The following is a 16686-nucleotide window of genomic DNA, read 5'->3' on the forward strand; positions in this document are numbered from 1 at the left end:
AACACCTTGGTCACCTGTGACCCTTCCTTAGGCCACTTTTGAAGTACATTTTCTCAAGTTCTAAGAGAAATCTCCTTTTGTCTGTGCAGGCACCATCCTGATGATGTCACTGTGTGAGGTGGTGCACGTCTACGAGTTTCTGCCGTCTCGCCGGAAGACGGCACTCTGCCACTACTATCAGCGTTTCTATGACGCCGCCTGCACATTCGGGGCTTACCACCCGCTGCTGTACGAGAAGAACCTGGTCAAGCGCATGAACCAGGGCTCCGATCGGGACATCTACAACCACGGGCGCGTCACGCTGCCTGGCTTCAGTGCCATGAATTGCACAGTGTAAGCGGTGCAGAAGCACTCAGTGAAATGTGTATAACGAGTGAGGATGGACGCATGTCAAACTCATATTTGCTGCTTCTCTTTTAAAGACTACCCTGTGTTAATATTAAATGACGATCACACAGAAACACTGGCATGAAATTACAAAAACTGGCACTTGTATGTAGTAAGCTGTTCCAAACGAAGCATTATATTTCATCCAAATCTAAACCTCTGCACATTCCTTAATGCTGTTTTACAAAATTTGAGAATCCTTTATAGTACTTAGAAACTCCATTTTTATGGAGAACATAAAACCTAACTCCAAAGCAAAGGGACATGTATAACAAAAATCAAACTTGATCCTGTAAGCTCCACTTGGTTTAGTTTCTACTTTTTAAATGGATACTAAATTTGATCCAATTTTTGACTAACCTGGGTTAAAACATTCTCAGAAATTAGCAGGATAGTCTTCACTTGACTATTTGTCGTTTTAAGCCAGATGTTTATTTCCTGTAGTTACCTGACCCTCTTTTCTCTGAAGTTGCTTATTTTCCACCAAACTTGAACCTAAATGGAAACTAGATCAATTTAGGATAAAATTGAATTATGACTTGTCTCCTAAACAAAATACTACATGTAAATATAAACTTCCAGGTTCTGTTCATATCTTTAAAATGACATTAGTTTTATCTGACCTGTCAGATTGCTTCTGTTTCAGCTGCTTTTGTTTAAAAGGACTCATTTTTGTTTTCTGGATAATTTGAGCACTTCTGAAGTTAAAAAAGGCAAAGTTCTTCACTGCCAACATCTGACTGGGTGCCATCACACGGCTCAGTTTACAGCTAATTTTACACATGTCTATGTAACTTTCTTGAGCTTTCTTGCTCATTTATCTCTTGGGCATTGTTGTTTGGGGAGTTTAGCTGCCCTTCTTGCCAAGGCTCTGGAAGCCCCACTGTCAAAGTGACAGAGTAAAGATGTAGAATGCGGCTGTTAACTGACTGTAAATAAAAGTTTATCTCTGAAGTTCTGACACTGAAAAATTCTATTGCCCTCAGAATAGAGGTTAGTGTTGTTTTGATTGATTCATTTTTTTCCATGCATGTTTGAGAAATCCTTGAATCTCCCTTGGCAACTATTCAGCTGTGCAAAATGCAGGGGTGGACTGAGGAAGAGGTTCCTCTTCGGAGCTGCAGTTTTTTAAAGCACCTGGTGGAACTGCATATCAGCTGAGCTCATAATACAAACTAATTCTTAGTGCAATGCCTGTAAAAATGCTGTTAAAGGCTTGACAGAGGAGCAGGGCTCCTTCTTCCTGAAGGCAGCGTGTCTGAACAGGAGTTTGAAGAGACAGACAGAGGGCCAATATCAAGGCTTTTAATACAAAGTCAAGTTCATTTTAAATCATATTTGATGTATACCACATTGGTATAATGACTGAACTAAAGTCAACAATTACTCAAATGTGCTACAAAATAATCATGTGGCTAGGAAACACTGTACTGCCCCTTTAAGAGCATGTAGAAAAATTGCCACATGCCGTTTTGCAGATACATTCAGCAACAAAAATCTGAATAACCAATGTAAAATACATATTTTAGGGGATGTGGTGAATCATTGTTTAATTGGAAAACATAAAATAACTAAGTATTAAAAATACTTAATTTTAAAAAATTGGTAAACAATTTAAACTAATTTAACAAAAGCTAAGTTTGAGTCTTCTTGGATTCTTAATGTTTCTGGTCTTGAAGTTGTTTTCACACCTAAGTGATGTTGGCATGCAAAAAAATTCATTTGGAAAATACCTGTGGACTCAGCAAGAGGCTTCTGTTCTTCTTCTGTCAATGGTACAACCTGCATTACACCCACTTTATATCGGACAATTAGACATTTCTGTTTTGCATTAAAACAAATGCTAAAAAAAACTCATTTCTGACTTTCAACCAGCATAATGGACTTGGTGCAAAACTCAGATGTGTGTGTGTGTGTGTTCCTGCCTAGCTTAGAGGACTAATCCAGGGGGAAGTGCAGAGCATATAGATCTCTGCTTTCTCCAGTAAATGCACAGTGTTCACACTGCTCTCTCCAGTGCAACCATCTAATGATTGGTAAAAGACCAAATTTAAGTTATACTAAAATAGCATCTTTATCTGCATCATGGTAGCATCCAGAACATATAGCAGCTACACCCAAAAATTCCTTACTACGCAAATCTCTTGTGGCGTCCATCTCTTTGTTTCTTGGGATTCATTTGTTGTCTAAACATGGAGTATGAGATTGTGAGACCGGTTAGGAAGGAAGACTTCAGCACCATGCATGTTTATATACAGTTAAAATGTTCCAGTTTTACAGTCCTGTAACAAACTGCTTGCCGTTATTCTTATTAAGTAATCTTGCAGCGTATGGAGCTAGAACACCTGGAAGGAAATGTCTGGTTCTTGGCTATGCAAAGTTTCAAAGAGTGTTGTTTTATAGAAAATCCCCAAATTTCATTTATACATGATTCACTTTCAGTATGCACAAAGTGTATTACATTGATGATATAAAAGATTAAGTTAAAAGCCAAACAATGGCTCTAAATAACACAACATTTTGTTTAATGATGAATAGACTTTTGGATCTGCAGATGTTCAGGCTTCCTGCTTACTTTCTTTAAGCTTACTACAACCATAGCAAGTTTAACTTTTCATAAAAATTGGATTCGTATTTTATACATTCTTCAAGATAATTTTAGCCAATAAGCTCAACAAATTGTGTTTTTAAGGTCACAGTTTCCTAATTTGTAAGCTTATCAGTCTGCCTAGAGATGAAGCTGCAGTGAAGATAAATGTGTGTAAGTGTGAAAGTTTCCACTCCTGTCATGAAAAGAACAGTGAAGTGTCACATTTACAGCACAGGAACTAAGGCCTAAAAATGTCTGAACCTTAACTTCAGACCAGTTTAAACTGGTCACATTATATTCTTACCTTTCTGTCTCTGAGATGCATTCCTAAGCATTTAGCAAATCTGCTGTTTACACTTTTTTCTGCATGTGTGAGCATCCACAGCATACCTCTGCTTTTGTTTGTAGAAATCACAATAACTGTTGCAGCTTTTCTCTGGGAACTAAAACTTCTGTTAGCCTGGATATTTTTTTACTGTGAAGAGCCACCCAGTTCTACTTTCACCTACTGTGTCTGCATGTGGAACGTGTGAAACTTTTCTTGGAGGTTGTTTTTTTTACAAGAGAAAGAAAAAAGAAAACCTTTATGTAACAGCATGGCAGCTAATGCAGCTCATTGTTTTCTTGCTGCCATGCAAACTGACAGTAAGAACCTGCGCGGAGCTCCTTAAACTTTAAACAGCATGTCTACTTACCGGGACTGCAAAGTGAGGCTCAAACTCAAGGCAAGCACACAATTGCTCTGAGAAAGAAGCCATTTTCTTGTGCAACTACCATTTTATCCTAAAAATACATCTTTCCATGTCTCTGGTACAGATTAGTTTTATGCTGAAATACAAAATGACTGAGTTTTTCACTGGAGTGCTGGAAACCTCCCCAGAATTTTCAACAATATCTGACTGGTACATTTTTTGAAGCATCTCATAGTGTGCACCATTGATGATTCTTTTGCTGTTGTTTTTTGTTTTGTTTTTGTTTTTGTTTTTTGTAAATTGTCTTCCTTTAATAAAGAGTCCATTATTATTGGACTAAGGCAATTAAAAGTAGTAGTGGTAAAGATCTGTTAAGTCTGGCTGATATTTCATTTCTTTCCTGTATAATATTAAGCAGATTAACTTTGTGCTACTAATTCACAGTATCGTAGCAGACTACATAGTTGGCCCTAACCTCCTTATTTAGAACTTTTCATGCTATTGTGCAAACATGAAGGGTGGACCCTCATTGCTGATGTGTCATCTTTTATATTCAGACCCTGTACACACAGTAGGACCTAACAGGTTAGGTTAAGAATCTGCTTTAATTTCATTTAATGCTACATCTGTTAAAATGAAAAAAAAAAAAAGTTAAATTAGACAGAAATTCTATTGATCACATTTGGATTGTGGTTCCTTGTTTATTTTACCTTCCTTGTGTTGATTGAATCCACAGTCTGGGTCTCTTCTATTTATTAAACTTATACTGCAGCATGTATAAGTTTAATAAATGACGACTGAAATGTTTGGTCTATAAATGGTTTCCCAAATGCAAAAGAACAGCATGCAAATAGAGTGCATACTGTTAACCTCAGAACAGTATGCACTCTATTTGCATTTATAATTGGACCTGGGAATTATAACTGTCACCTCCAGTTACAAATGAAAGATCTGGGAGATTTTGCTAAGTATTAAACAATATATTTTCTTGTGTTTTTCCCATTTAACCTATGTAGAAACATGTTTACCTGCAGATCATCAAAGTGCAAATGCTACTATGTCAACTTGACTGGTGATTAGTTTCCAACTGTCCAAGTTAGTAGTACGACTATAGAGAGCACTCCAGTTGATCGTTTTTCTGTATTTTTAACTTGGAATGTGGAAAAAAACTATGATTAAAGAATGCACTGTTAATGGTAGCAGAGGCTGCCTCCCCAGTGAACTCTGCCTAGCTATGTAGCTGCTACTGCAGTTTGATTGACATGCTGCATTGGTTTACAAAACTACTGATTTCTGCAACAAAATGTCAAACTACGTAGCAATAAATGCTACGTAGTTTTAAAAAAACTGTAGTTTTTTTTTCTTTCATGGACCATCAGAGCATTTGTAAGCTCAGAGAATTCTGGCTTATCTTTTTGTTTTATTTTTGTTTTTTCCCAATACATTGATCATGTTTGTTGTTTAAAATTAAAAACATTTCCTATGCAGTTGTACTAATGTCTCTAATTAACGTGTCAGAAGATTTTGTTGTTTCAAATAAACAATGTACATTCAGTTCTACTCTGACTTCATACTTTGAGTTTCTGAGATGCTTGGTTGGACATATTTAAATGTTTTTATGTGTTTTTCCTCCTCTGTTCTCTTATTACCCAGTTGCAAGGTAAAATGTAAAATACGATTGATTTGTTTAGCATTGAAGAACATTGTCACAAACATTTTTTAACCTCATTTTGCTGTTTTTGATGACAGATTTGCAAAAATAGTCTCCTTCACTTGATTCTGTTCTTTTTTTTCCTGAAGTGTAAATATAGACTGCTTGAAATCAAAGCCTGAGTTCAGTTGTGTACATTTTTACTAGCTGGTAATCTTCAATGCATTTGCGTAGTTCTTGGTCAGCAGGCCAGAATATTATTAAACCAGTCGAGGAATAAATTCAACTCACCTGCTGACGGACATAGATCAAGAATTTCTATGAGATTCTTGCTGCTTCAAGCCTTTGTGTGCAAACAAGAAGCCAAATGCTGACCACTGTCCAATTCCTTAGACACATGGACATGGATGTTCAACAAAACTGAAGCTGGAAGGGAAAGAGGCAACAAGGTCATCAATGATTATTGAAGGTGTTAGCAGCGTCTTCAGCAAAGTTCATTTTCACTTCTGTAATGGTCCAGCAGATATTTTTGAACAATCTATGCTGTCTGAGTCTCTTAATGACAAACTAAAAAGAATATTTTGGTGCTTTTTGGGTGTTTTTTCAATAGATTTTCATATTGGCCATTTTATATGGACTTGCCACAAGAGGGTGTAAATGATTCCTTCACTGGTTCACATCAAGACCAAATAGTACCGTTTCTTGGAGCTGTTTTTTTTATTTTAATTAATTTATTTATTTTTAGCATGAAGCCATTTTTTGTATAAACAGTGTTAGTAACAGAACTTACACCTGCCAGAACAGGTTTGCTTTTAATCTCGAGAACACTCTCGAGTTTAAAAGCAAACTGAAATATGTAGATATTTTAGGTCTAAATAGGGGTTTTCCGCCAACATCTGGAGATTTAGTATACTTCTGCCAACAAAAGCCAAACTAAAGGTGCTGGAAAAAGAGGGAAGCAAGCAAAAGATAAATTTAGCTGAAATAGAAAAGTGTCCTAAATATTCATGAAGCATACAACCAGAATCTAGAAAAGATACAGGTGCACAGAGAAATCAGATTTAGTTTTAAAGTTGAAAAACTGAACATTTAACAAGAAAAAATATTTCACATTTTCTTTTTTCAGGATAGGGAGCAATATCTGCTGCCAAATAAAAGACTTGAATAGCAAAATAAAGGAAGTGTAATTCAATTGTAACAATAGGGTCAGTACCAATTGTTATAAAAATACATATCAGAAATGACTTTTAGAAAATTTGACTTTGTAAATGAATGCTTTGAAATTGGGCCTCTATCTGTTGAAGATCTCCTGCTCTTTCTGGAACTCACCCCTAATGAAGTCATTACAGCATAGCTGCTCTATTAACCCTTTAACAAAGTTTTTACCAGCATTGCACCAAGAAGTATGCCAATTGTTTTCCAATTGTAGCTGGCTAGTTTGAAGGAACTGAGTGAGGGAGTTACAGGGGCAAGAGTTTTCTGAGGTGGAATCTTTTGAAGATGGAATAACCTTATAGGATGATGTAAAGCTCAAAAAGGTCAATTTTATATTCCCCTTTTACAGCCAACTTCTTTAGCAATGGCCTTTTGCTGTGGAGGGCGTCAGTGTCTGTATTTGTTGAGGGAGGAAATGGTGGGATGTCGCAAAACCTAGAGAGGACATTAGTGGCAGGAATCAATCCATGACAAAATTGGACATAAAACAACATTCAGTCACAAATAAACCAACACTGAACCAAGTCAGAAATTTGATTCTTTAGGCGCTGACTGGTTTTTCATTGCTGATAGATTATTTATTTATATGTGTTGAAATGAATTTATTTGATTAGGACAGTGCCCATTAATCACCATAACCACAATTTGTGGCAGTGGAGATATGCAGGACTTAGCACAATAATTCAATGTCATCCTTTGTTCCAGGACAAGTAAGCACAAAAAACGCAACAATTCACAGGACAGAACCCAGTACACTTCCGTTAAAAGAAGCAAAAAACAAAACCAAAAACAGGTGTGCAGGCCCATAGAGGACCCATGGACAGTGCATTATTGCCTCAGATATGATGTCTGTATTTTTTATTGACTTCCAGCCAAAGTCCAACAGATGAGCAACAGGACGACTGACCCGAGGAGGTGACATGTATTATTTACTCATCAGCACAGTAACATGATTCCTGGGTCATCAGGAAGCAGCAGGCAGGTGAAGGAGGAATGAAAGCACAACCCACCTGGACTGGTGTGGCCATGAATGAATTTTATTTGCATTACTGATGCAGTCTTTGTTCTCTCCCACAGAGTTTCCAGCAGGTGAAGCACTCAGGCGACGCGCTTCGAGGTGACTGCTGGCCACATTTTACAGGAAAGGCAGAGCGCTGTAAAGAAAACAGAACAGAAAGCAGACTGATGTGAGTCTGCTTGGATCAGGTGTGACTAACAGAAGAAAACCAAACCATCTGGGTCTCCCTTTTTTACGTGACTGGTGAGTTCTAGTCTCTTGTCTGCTTTAGAACATGGATTTAGACTTTTAGATTGATGCAAGCTGGTTTTCTGTTTGTATCTGTGTGACCTGGAAATCTGGCCTCAGGCTGAATAACCAGATCAGCAAGTCATTTGATTATTTGCAAATTTCATTCCACAGAGATCAGTTTCCCCAAACTCACATAACTTATGTATGATGTAGTCACTAAGTTGGAGTGAAAACCAAATAACATAAACACAGATTTTACTCTGTTCAATGAGATCAGGTAGTTTTTAATGTTTTCAATGGAGGTAAGGGAGGGCCCCAATTCACTTATATTTATGTGCAAAACCAACACTTTGAGACTGGAAGCAAAGTTCTAAACAGCATGCTGTGTTTTGCTTCTTCTAATGTCAGGTTGCTTTCATTTCCCTTTTATTTTTTAAAGTCCTTCACAAAATTGCCGTTTACCCCTTGAAAAGGCAACAACACAAAAAAGACATTGAAAGCGCTGTATTCATTGGACAGTGTTTGGGAGCTAAAATAAATGGTTGATTGTTCTTTGAAATGATTTGAATCCTGGAAACCTACATCATTTCCTTTAAAGCAGTGCTGCACACATGGCAATAACAGGTGATTCCACTGGTGGCTATAATTTTGGAAGCCATCAGTTTGCTTATTAATTCCTGAAGATTTTTTTCAAGGACTCAGACTTTGGATGTTTCGGGACTCAAAGTCTCAGCAGGTGGTCCACGCCAAATTGTTAGTTAAAAGATACATTCATAATTTTCTGTGTGGTACAGAAGACCAAGAGAATAGCAAGAGGCATGTCTAGGTATTTTATTCACCTAAAGCTTATGGTTGATAAGCATCTTTTTTATCTTTTTTTGATGAGGTAAAAACAATGTATGCCTTCATCCAGCAAGATAAAACTCTTTACTAGTAATGTATCATCTCTCTAATCTGCTTCAATTTCTAAAGATCTGCAGACATTTGCAACCAGAAAGACGAGTTTTTCTTCTTCTTCTGCCCATTTGTGAATTACAAATCAAACACATCTCATATTGGTAAAAGTCATGAAATGATGTTTGCTATTCTTCACCAGTCCTGCCATATTTTCATATTTTACATCACAAATTTGTGTTGAGCAGCTGGCTCCCTCCTACACAAGTCGAAAATGAGACTCACATGGGAGCTCAGATAAATAACCTGAACTTTAATCTGAACTCTAAAATCCTGGCATTAAGTTTTTTGTGAAGGTGACTAATTAATGTAATTCCTTCGGCTGCAAAATGAGATTAAATCATATCTCGTCCTCTACCATGTTTGGCAGTTGGTATGATGTGGGTTTACTGATGTGCTATGTTAGCCATTCTTCAGACATGGAACTGTGGGATATGGTCAAACGTCTCTACTTTGGTCTCAACTAAACAGCAGTTTAGATGAGACCAGAGGAGGTTGGAAGTCATAAACTTCCAAAACAGCCAAACTTGTTCAGGTGTTTTGTTATTTTATGTCATGAACCTAAACCTTTTTGGAGGTTAGGGTTTTATACATCATTTTTCTGAGGCAATTTAAGAATTTAAACTGTCGTTACATTTTAGGCAACATCCAAACAATATAGAACAATATTTTTTTTCTCAAAAAGTTGAAGGACTAAAATATAGTGCTATATAAAAATATAGCACTAAAATTGGGTCTTAGTGCTATGTTTCATCAAAACAAACTGGTTTACAGTCAAAAAGTAATTTAGAAATACTGCTTATTTCATAAACGTAAGCTCTTTCAGGTTTGGAGAGCCTGGCATTGGCTTACTTCTAGCTTGTCTAAACATACTACTTTGGCAACAATTCTGAAAAAGCATCTAAGTGAAGACTGTTCCTGCCTTACAGTCTTATGACAGTCATGGGATGCTAACAGCTCAGTGTCAAGCAGTGGAGACGATATTTTACAGTAACATGTCCTGTATGACAACATCAGTTGTTAGCAAACACTGCTAATCCACCCGGTTTGCTTTTGCTGCTCCACTTTGAATTTCTGTCTGGTTGTATGCTTAGAGAGATGTTAGAGTATGGGATTTGATCCTTTACTCTTTGGTCCTGGTCTAATCCCTGATGGCTCCTTTTCAAAGGCATCATGCTATTATTATTTGAATTTTTGAGTTACTAATCAGCTGCCTCCACTTGTCATGGTTGTGCATCATAACAACTGTGCAAAAGTAACAAAGTGAGATGAAAACATATTTTGGACTGGACATCATCCCAAACCAGAGGGAATAACAGATGAAGTATCCAATGCCTTGGCCAAAAAATCTTATTGCAATCTACCCCAAGATGCTGCCACTATTCCGGAATATGTAATTAATTGATCATTGAATGTGACCAGCAGTACAGGTTCATTTTTAGGTTAATCTTCTAATTCATAAAACCCAAAAATTGAAAAGGGTGTACTTTTTTTTCATCATGATTGCATTTGTGATTCAACAATATTAATACTTTATGGCTGCTTTGTGTTATTTAGAGTCTAACTGGTTGTTATGTCCTCACAGGAGACAAGTGAACAATGAACTGGGGATTTTTGGAGAAGATTCTGAGCGGAGTGAACAAGTACTCCACTTCGATTGGCCGGATCTGGCTCTCTGTGGTCTTCCTGTTCAGGATCCTGGTATATGTAGCTGCGGCTGAGCAGGTCTGGAAGGACGAGCAAAAAGACTTTGTGTGCAACACACTGCAGCCCGGCTGCAAGAATGCCTGCTTCGACCACTTCTTCCCCATATCTCAGATTCGTCTTTGGGCTCTGCAGCTCATCATGGTGTCCACACCATCCCTAATGGTGGCCCTTCATGTGGGCTACAGGGAGCACCGGGAGGCCAAGCACAAGAAAAAGTTCTACAAGGACAAAGGGAGCATTGATGGTGGTCTTTTCTGCACCTATGTCATCAGCTTGATCTTTAAGACGGGCTTTGAAGTGGGGTTCTTGCTGGCTTTTCACTACTTGGACGGTGGTTTTGGGGTGCCCATCCTGATGCAGTGCACACAAGAACCCTGCCCCAACACTGTGGACTGCTACATAGCCCGAGCCACAGAGAAGAAGATCTTCCTCTACATCATGTGCTGCACCTCCATTCTGTGTATAGCCCTCAACTTCTCAGAGCTCATTTACATTGTGTGGAAGCAGCTGTGGAGACACTTCAGCAGGCGATATGTTCCTGTGGAGAAGCAGATTTTGAGAAACAGCCAGCTTCATGCTTCAGCTGACAAAAGATTCACATCGTCTGAGCAGCTTGAAAACTCAAAGGTCTGCACACCAGAACCCACAGCTGATGCAGTTGAAAAACCCGCCAGTCCAGTTCTGCAGAGCTGAGAGCAACCAGGCCCCCTGGTCACAAAGACAAATGCAGCTTCTTTTTGGCCTGAAATATAATTGACAATAAACGTTTACTTTTAAATATCATTGGATCTATATAAATTTCTAGAAAAAAGTCTTCAGAGAATCACTGAATGGAAGTATGTTACACAGTTGTTTCAGCTTGGTTGTATGATGGTATACTGCTCAGTAACTTTGTTCTTTTGTACTTTCAGATTTCTTTGTCTCTATTTCAGTAATATGTATTGTGTCAAGAGAATTTGTTTTAAAACTCTTAGTTCTTCCAGCACCACCAAACAAACAGCCCAGAAACAGGGAACATCAGAGCTTAACGTTTTCATTGCTCAGGACCTCAGGGCAGCTTTTTGTATCATTGACTGTTTATTCCTTTTTCAGTGACTTTGTATTATTTAGATTTAGCATGAGGTTTGAATAGCTCTACATGAATACAATGAGAAAATATAACGTTTATTTAAAGCTGTTTAAATATCTCAATCTCAAAGTTATTATCCCAATTCCATCACACCTAAAATTATGATACATGATGCAATCTCAGAAATCAATTTTATGTACCACTTTAAATTGTTCTCTGGCAGAGAGAAAGCAGAACATGAGAGCTGATATGGCTCAGTGCATGAAACCCCCCCAAACAAAAATATTACAGAAACCAATTTATTTTTCTCTGACTTTCTGCTACATTTAGAGGCCAAAGGGTCAGCAGCATGTTCCAATTAGAGTGTGTCTCTGACATTGAGGCGTAAAGCTGTGAGATTCTAGAAACAGAGAGCCAGGGCCGTGCAGAGACCTTTGGAGGGGCAGGGGCTCAAAGTTAAAAAAGGGCACATTGAGTAAGATCTTAAAACACTTTACAACAACATAGCAACTACACATATTAATCAAGAATTTAATTGGATCCTACTATATCGTTGCCATCATGTGGGGACAATGCAAAGCAAATGTATATTTTCCCCAAAGTATGAAGTTGCTGTTTCTGGAGGACTGAGTTTAACTGAGACTGTAGGTGTTAAACAGACCAGAGGAGAGAAGGTCAAAGGTTATGAAGTTATGAAATAAGCAAATTTGCAGCCATTTTACTAATTAAGCCCTAATAATATCTACTTAAACTCTAGAACAACTTAGCTGCAGACTGATTTGTAGATCAAAAAAAAAACAAGAAGGGGTTAACTCTATAAAATTGTTTGATGTTAGCATCTCTGAGATTTACAATTGAAAGCCTGGGATATCAAAGTAAAGAAAACTCAGTAGCTGCTGGTAGGGCCCTCTAGAGATTCAGGGGCCCCTAGAAATGGTTTAATTGTAAGACAGATCATAGATCTAAATCTGTTGCATTAATTTATAGAGAATGTCATAAAATTGTATTTAATGCATTCAGCTGAGGGAAAAAAAATACATTTAGGATTTAATTAGGAAGTTTACTTTGTAAAAGTTTAAAGAATCATCTTGATTGTTGTGTTACCATGGCTACAATATGGTGTAATCTTTGTGTTTGAGTTGGGTTTGTTCACAAATACATCACAGCAAGTACCCAATAATCAGTGATTCATTTAAAGTCGGCCAATAAACCTGGTCTCCCTTTCACAGATTCACCTTATTGATATTTAAACATGTTAGTGATGCTGAGGTTCTTAGTAGGAAAGGTTTTGGTGGGGCATGAATGGGAGTTGGATCTGTCTAAGGCCCCATATTACCTTTGGCCGGCCCTGCAAGAAGAGCCGCTGTGATGCGCATTTCTGCATTCTACCTGGAATCCCCCATGTCAGTCCAACGATGCTTTGGGGACATTCATTTAATTGTGGCATGTTTTGCTTTTATGCTGTGGTTCTAATTATTGCTCCAGTATTTTCTCTGATGTTTATTTTGTGAATAAATAAACTTTGTGTCTCCAAAGCGACACAGAGAAAAAGGCATCGAGAATAAGAAACGCTGCAGGTTTGGTTCAACATCAAATCTGGTGTAGTTGCTGCTTTAGTCTCATCTTCTCTCTACATCGTTAAACCTGGAGCTGCTCTTCTCCTAATCCATCGGAGCGAGAGATCCAGAGATTAAGTCACTGTTCAGGGGGAAATGCTGGGTTTTAAATGTGGCAGCAATCTGGGCTGAAGCCGTTCACCTCCAGCCCAGAACCCGTCAGCAGCTGCTTTAGTAACGTTAAGGAGAAGCCGGGTGGTTCTGGGGCTTTGAGCTGCGTCGCGACTCGCGGTGACTGTGGCAAGCCGTTTTAACATAAATTCGGTTTTGCCGCCCTTACGTTCCAGATATCTCAAATTGTTTTATGACTAGACGTTTTAGCAATTTAAGATATCTCTAATTACATTCTGACTCGTCAAAATGACGTCAGATTTACCATTGAGTTGAATGGAGGCTTCAATTCAAGACATCTACAATGAATTACTGACTATCTGAAATACTCATTTCAGATATCTACAATTAAATTATGACTAGTCAAAAAGTCAATTCAAGATATCTTGACTGTAGTTTTGATTAGAGATATTAAGGATATCTCTAGTTAGTCCATAATTCAAAATGTCTTAAATGTATTTTTGGATAGGAGAAATGAAGTTTTGACTAGTGGAAATTAAATTATAGATATCTTAAAAGCAAATAATGACGAAACAAAACTAAATTAGAGATATCTAGAATTATTCAACTTTTCTATTTAAGATATCTTGAATTAGCATTCTGTCTAGTCAAAGCGTCACTGATTTACGTGGCAATTTGAAAGTTTAATAAAACAATGAAAAATAGAAAAAAATGAAAAAGATGTTTGAAAATGCACAACTTTCATGTTGAAAATGGATTGACAACAGCAGTTTCAGCTTTTCAAAGTTGTTTTTAAGTGCATTCGGTTCGTTGGAAATGAATAAACAGGATTTTTTTCAGATATCATTAGCAGTCTTATAGTTTATGAAATTTTGCTTTCTCCGCATTTCCAACATTGCCAAGTTCTTTCTATTTTGTGGCATTTACTGACAGTTTTGTGCAAGAAACAAAAATCTGCAGGCAACTGTTTGGACAGCACAAAGGGGCTTCAATGTCATGCTTAATTCAGATATCTAAAATTGTAATTTTGACTAGTGATAATTAAGTTCAAGATGTCTTAACTCGTAACTCCAAATACGTATTTCATCAAATTGCAGATCCAGTAACGTCATTTGAGATATCTTTAAAGGAATTTTGACTAGTCAAAATGTAATTGGAGACATTTAGAATTATTATTCTCACTAATCAGAATGGAAATGCAGATATCTTAAATTACCATTCTGGATAGTCAAAATGTAGTTTTGTCGAGTCAAAATGCATTTTGAGATATCTGGAATGTAATTCCAGATATCAGAAGTTCCAGACGAATATCCAGACGAAACAGAATTTATGTTAAAATGGCTTGCCATGTACCACATATAAATGACATTGTTGCGGTTAACTATAACCCCATGATAGACTCAATTGCTGCCTCTGTGGACAGATGGAACTGTCTACCCTTGTCACTTATAGCATGAATCAATGTCCTTAAATCCAATATAATGCCCAAACTTCTGTATTTGTTTCAGAACATTCCATTGCCGCCTCCTGCCAATTTATTTTCGTCCCTAAAAAACGTTTTCATATATTTTCTGTGGAATAATAGACGACCAAGGCTTCGCCTAACACTCTTGTATATACCGTATGATAGAGGAGGCCTCAGGTGCCCCAATCCACTTTGGTACTATTGGGCAGCTCAGTTGAGGACTATGATGTATTATTTTAATGATGAATGTCCCTTGGCTTTAAATATTCAAATTGTTCGTTCTGTACCTCTCCCTCTACCCCAGTATATTTACTCAGCAAAAATCAGAATGCTGAAAAAGAAGACAAAAACCCTATAGTCAGAAATATGATCTTGGTTTGGTATCAGGTTAAGAAGTATTTAGGTGACTCCTCCTCCTTGTCACGCCTTAGTCCGATATGGGGTAATCAGTTTTTTCCCCCAGGCAGGGTAGATTCTGGTTTTAGAAAATTGGCTGAAAAATGTCTAAAGACAATAGGAGATCTGATGAAATCAGAGGATGGAGTTATGGTGTCATTTGAAGAGCTGAAAGCCATGTATGATATACCAAGTAAACATCATTTTAAATATTTGCAGGTGAGAAATTTCATTAGATCATTTCAAACCCAACGTGTATCCATTCCTCCGCTGTCCACCTTGGAAATCGAAATGAAGAACGATTGCTCTAGAAAAGGAATTATCTCCAAATTATATAGCATGTTAATGGAGGGATCCTCTGAATCTTCTTTATGGAAGCTCGATGCCTGGAAGGAGGATCTACAGGAGAACTTGCCTTCAGAGGACTGGGAGAAAGCATGTGCTTTAGCACAAACACGAACTACCAATACACGCCTCAAAATACTGCAATATAATTGGTTAATGAGAATATATGTGACGCCAGAAAAGCTTCATAAGTACAACGGCGCCATCCCAGACCTGTATTAGATGTGGTAAGGAGAAGGGGACATTCTTCCATTGTATCTGGAAATGCAAGAAAGTTCAACAATTCTGGAGGGAGATTAAACAAGCTCTAGAGATTATACTAGGTATAAAACTAGCCTTTGACCCCAAATTGTTTATTTTAGGTCTATATCCTGACAGACATCATATGTCCAGAAAGATTATTACTGCCATGGACCTATGTTTAATACTTGCAAAAAGAGTCATAGTACTCTCATGGAAGAATATTAGTAAACCAAAATTCATTAATTGGATTAATGAAATATCCTCAACATTACCAATGGAAAAGATTACTTTTATTATAAAAGAGAAACTATCACTATTTCAAAATATTTGGGATCCTTTTTTGGAATATATAGGAAAAATGGATATGGGGGGTGTCAGGGGTGAGTTACAGTTGTAGTTGGTCCCCTGCAGTGTCCTAAGATAATCTTCATTTGTATACTGGACTACTTGGAATTATATATTCGAGTTGGTATTTTCTGAATCACTTACAATACTAAATAATATGGGCTAATTCCTGGAAAATAGAGAAACTGTTTTTATTGTAATTGTTGTTTCTTCTTGGGGGTTTGGGGTTGGGGACACTGTTTCTTCTCTTTTTTTGTTTTTTTTTGTTTGTTTGTTTGTTTGAATTTTATGTTTTTTGTTCCTATCCTCTGTATGTAATAAGAACTGCTCTTAAATGCTCCATAATGACCTGGCTTGACAAGTTGAATGTTGGACAATAATTTAATTACCCTGGGCTTTTTCTTTGATGTAAGAGCACATTTATGTCCTGTATATTATGGAAAAATGTTGAAAAAAACCAATAAAGATATTGTTGGAAAAAAAAATAGCTTGCCATACGGTGACAGTCGCAGCACTGTGTCTTATATCAGGATGTGACCTCTTAATGATCTGATATAAAGACAGACATTCTTTCTATCTGTCGGTGAGACCAACTCAGTCTGCCTGTAGAACCAGGCCTTTACCAGAATGATTAAGTTAAAGTCAGAAGTTTCTCTGCAATCGAAGCATTTATATGTGTAGGGTCAAGGA

General features: G+C 37.4%; 2 protein-coding genes across 5 annotated transcripts in view; both read left to right on the plus strand.

Moving 5' to 3' along the window:
* st6gal1 (ST6 beta-galactosamide alpha-2,6-sialyltranferase 1) overlaps nucleotides 1-5229 on the plus strand; it is a 35289-nt gene extending 30060 nt beyond the window's left edge. For all 4 annotated transcript variants that reach the window (XM_055026655.1, XM_055026654.1, XM_055026656.1 and 1 more), the window contains one exon: nucleotides 90-5229. In XM_055026655.1, coding sequence (XP_054882630.1) covers nucleotides 90-337 — 248 coding nt within the window. In that variant the 3' untranslated portion in view covers nucleotides 338-5229. The remainder of the gene's footprint in view (nucleotides 1-89) is intronic.
* Nucleotides 5230-5354: 125 nt separating this feature from the next.
* Nucleotides 5355-14880, plus strand: gjb7 (gap junction protein beta 7). Its single transcript, XM_055026657.1, has 3 exons — nucleotides 5355-7517; nucleotides 7613-7796; nucleotides 10324-14880. Exon 3 carries the CDS (start codon nucleotides 10338-10340, stop codon nucleotides 11136-11138), a length of 801 nt encoding a protein of 266 aa, XP_054882632.1. The 5' UTR covers nucleotides 5355-7517; nucleotides 7613-7796; nucleotides 10324-10337; the 3' UTR covers nucleotides 11139-14880.
* The last annotated feature ends 1806 nt before the right edge of the window (nucleotides 14881-16686 follow it).

The sequence above is a fragment of the Poeciliopsis prolifica genome, unplaced genomic scaffold (genome assembly GCF_027474105.1).
Source record: "Poeciliopsis prolifica strain line A6 unplaced genomic scaffold, Auburn_PproV2 SCAFFOLD247, whole genome shotgun sequence".
NCBI classification, from domain to species: domain Eukaryota; kingdom Metazoa; phylum Chordata; class Actinopteri; order Cyprinodontiformes; family Poeciliidae; genus Poeciliopsis; species Poeciliopsis prolifica.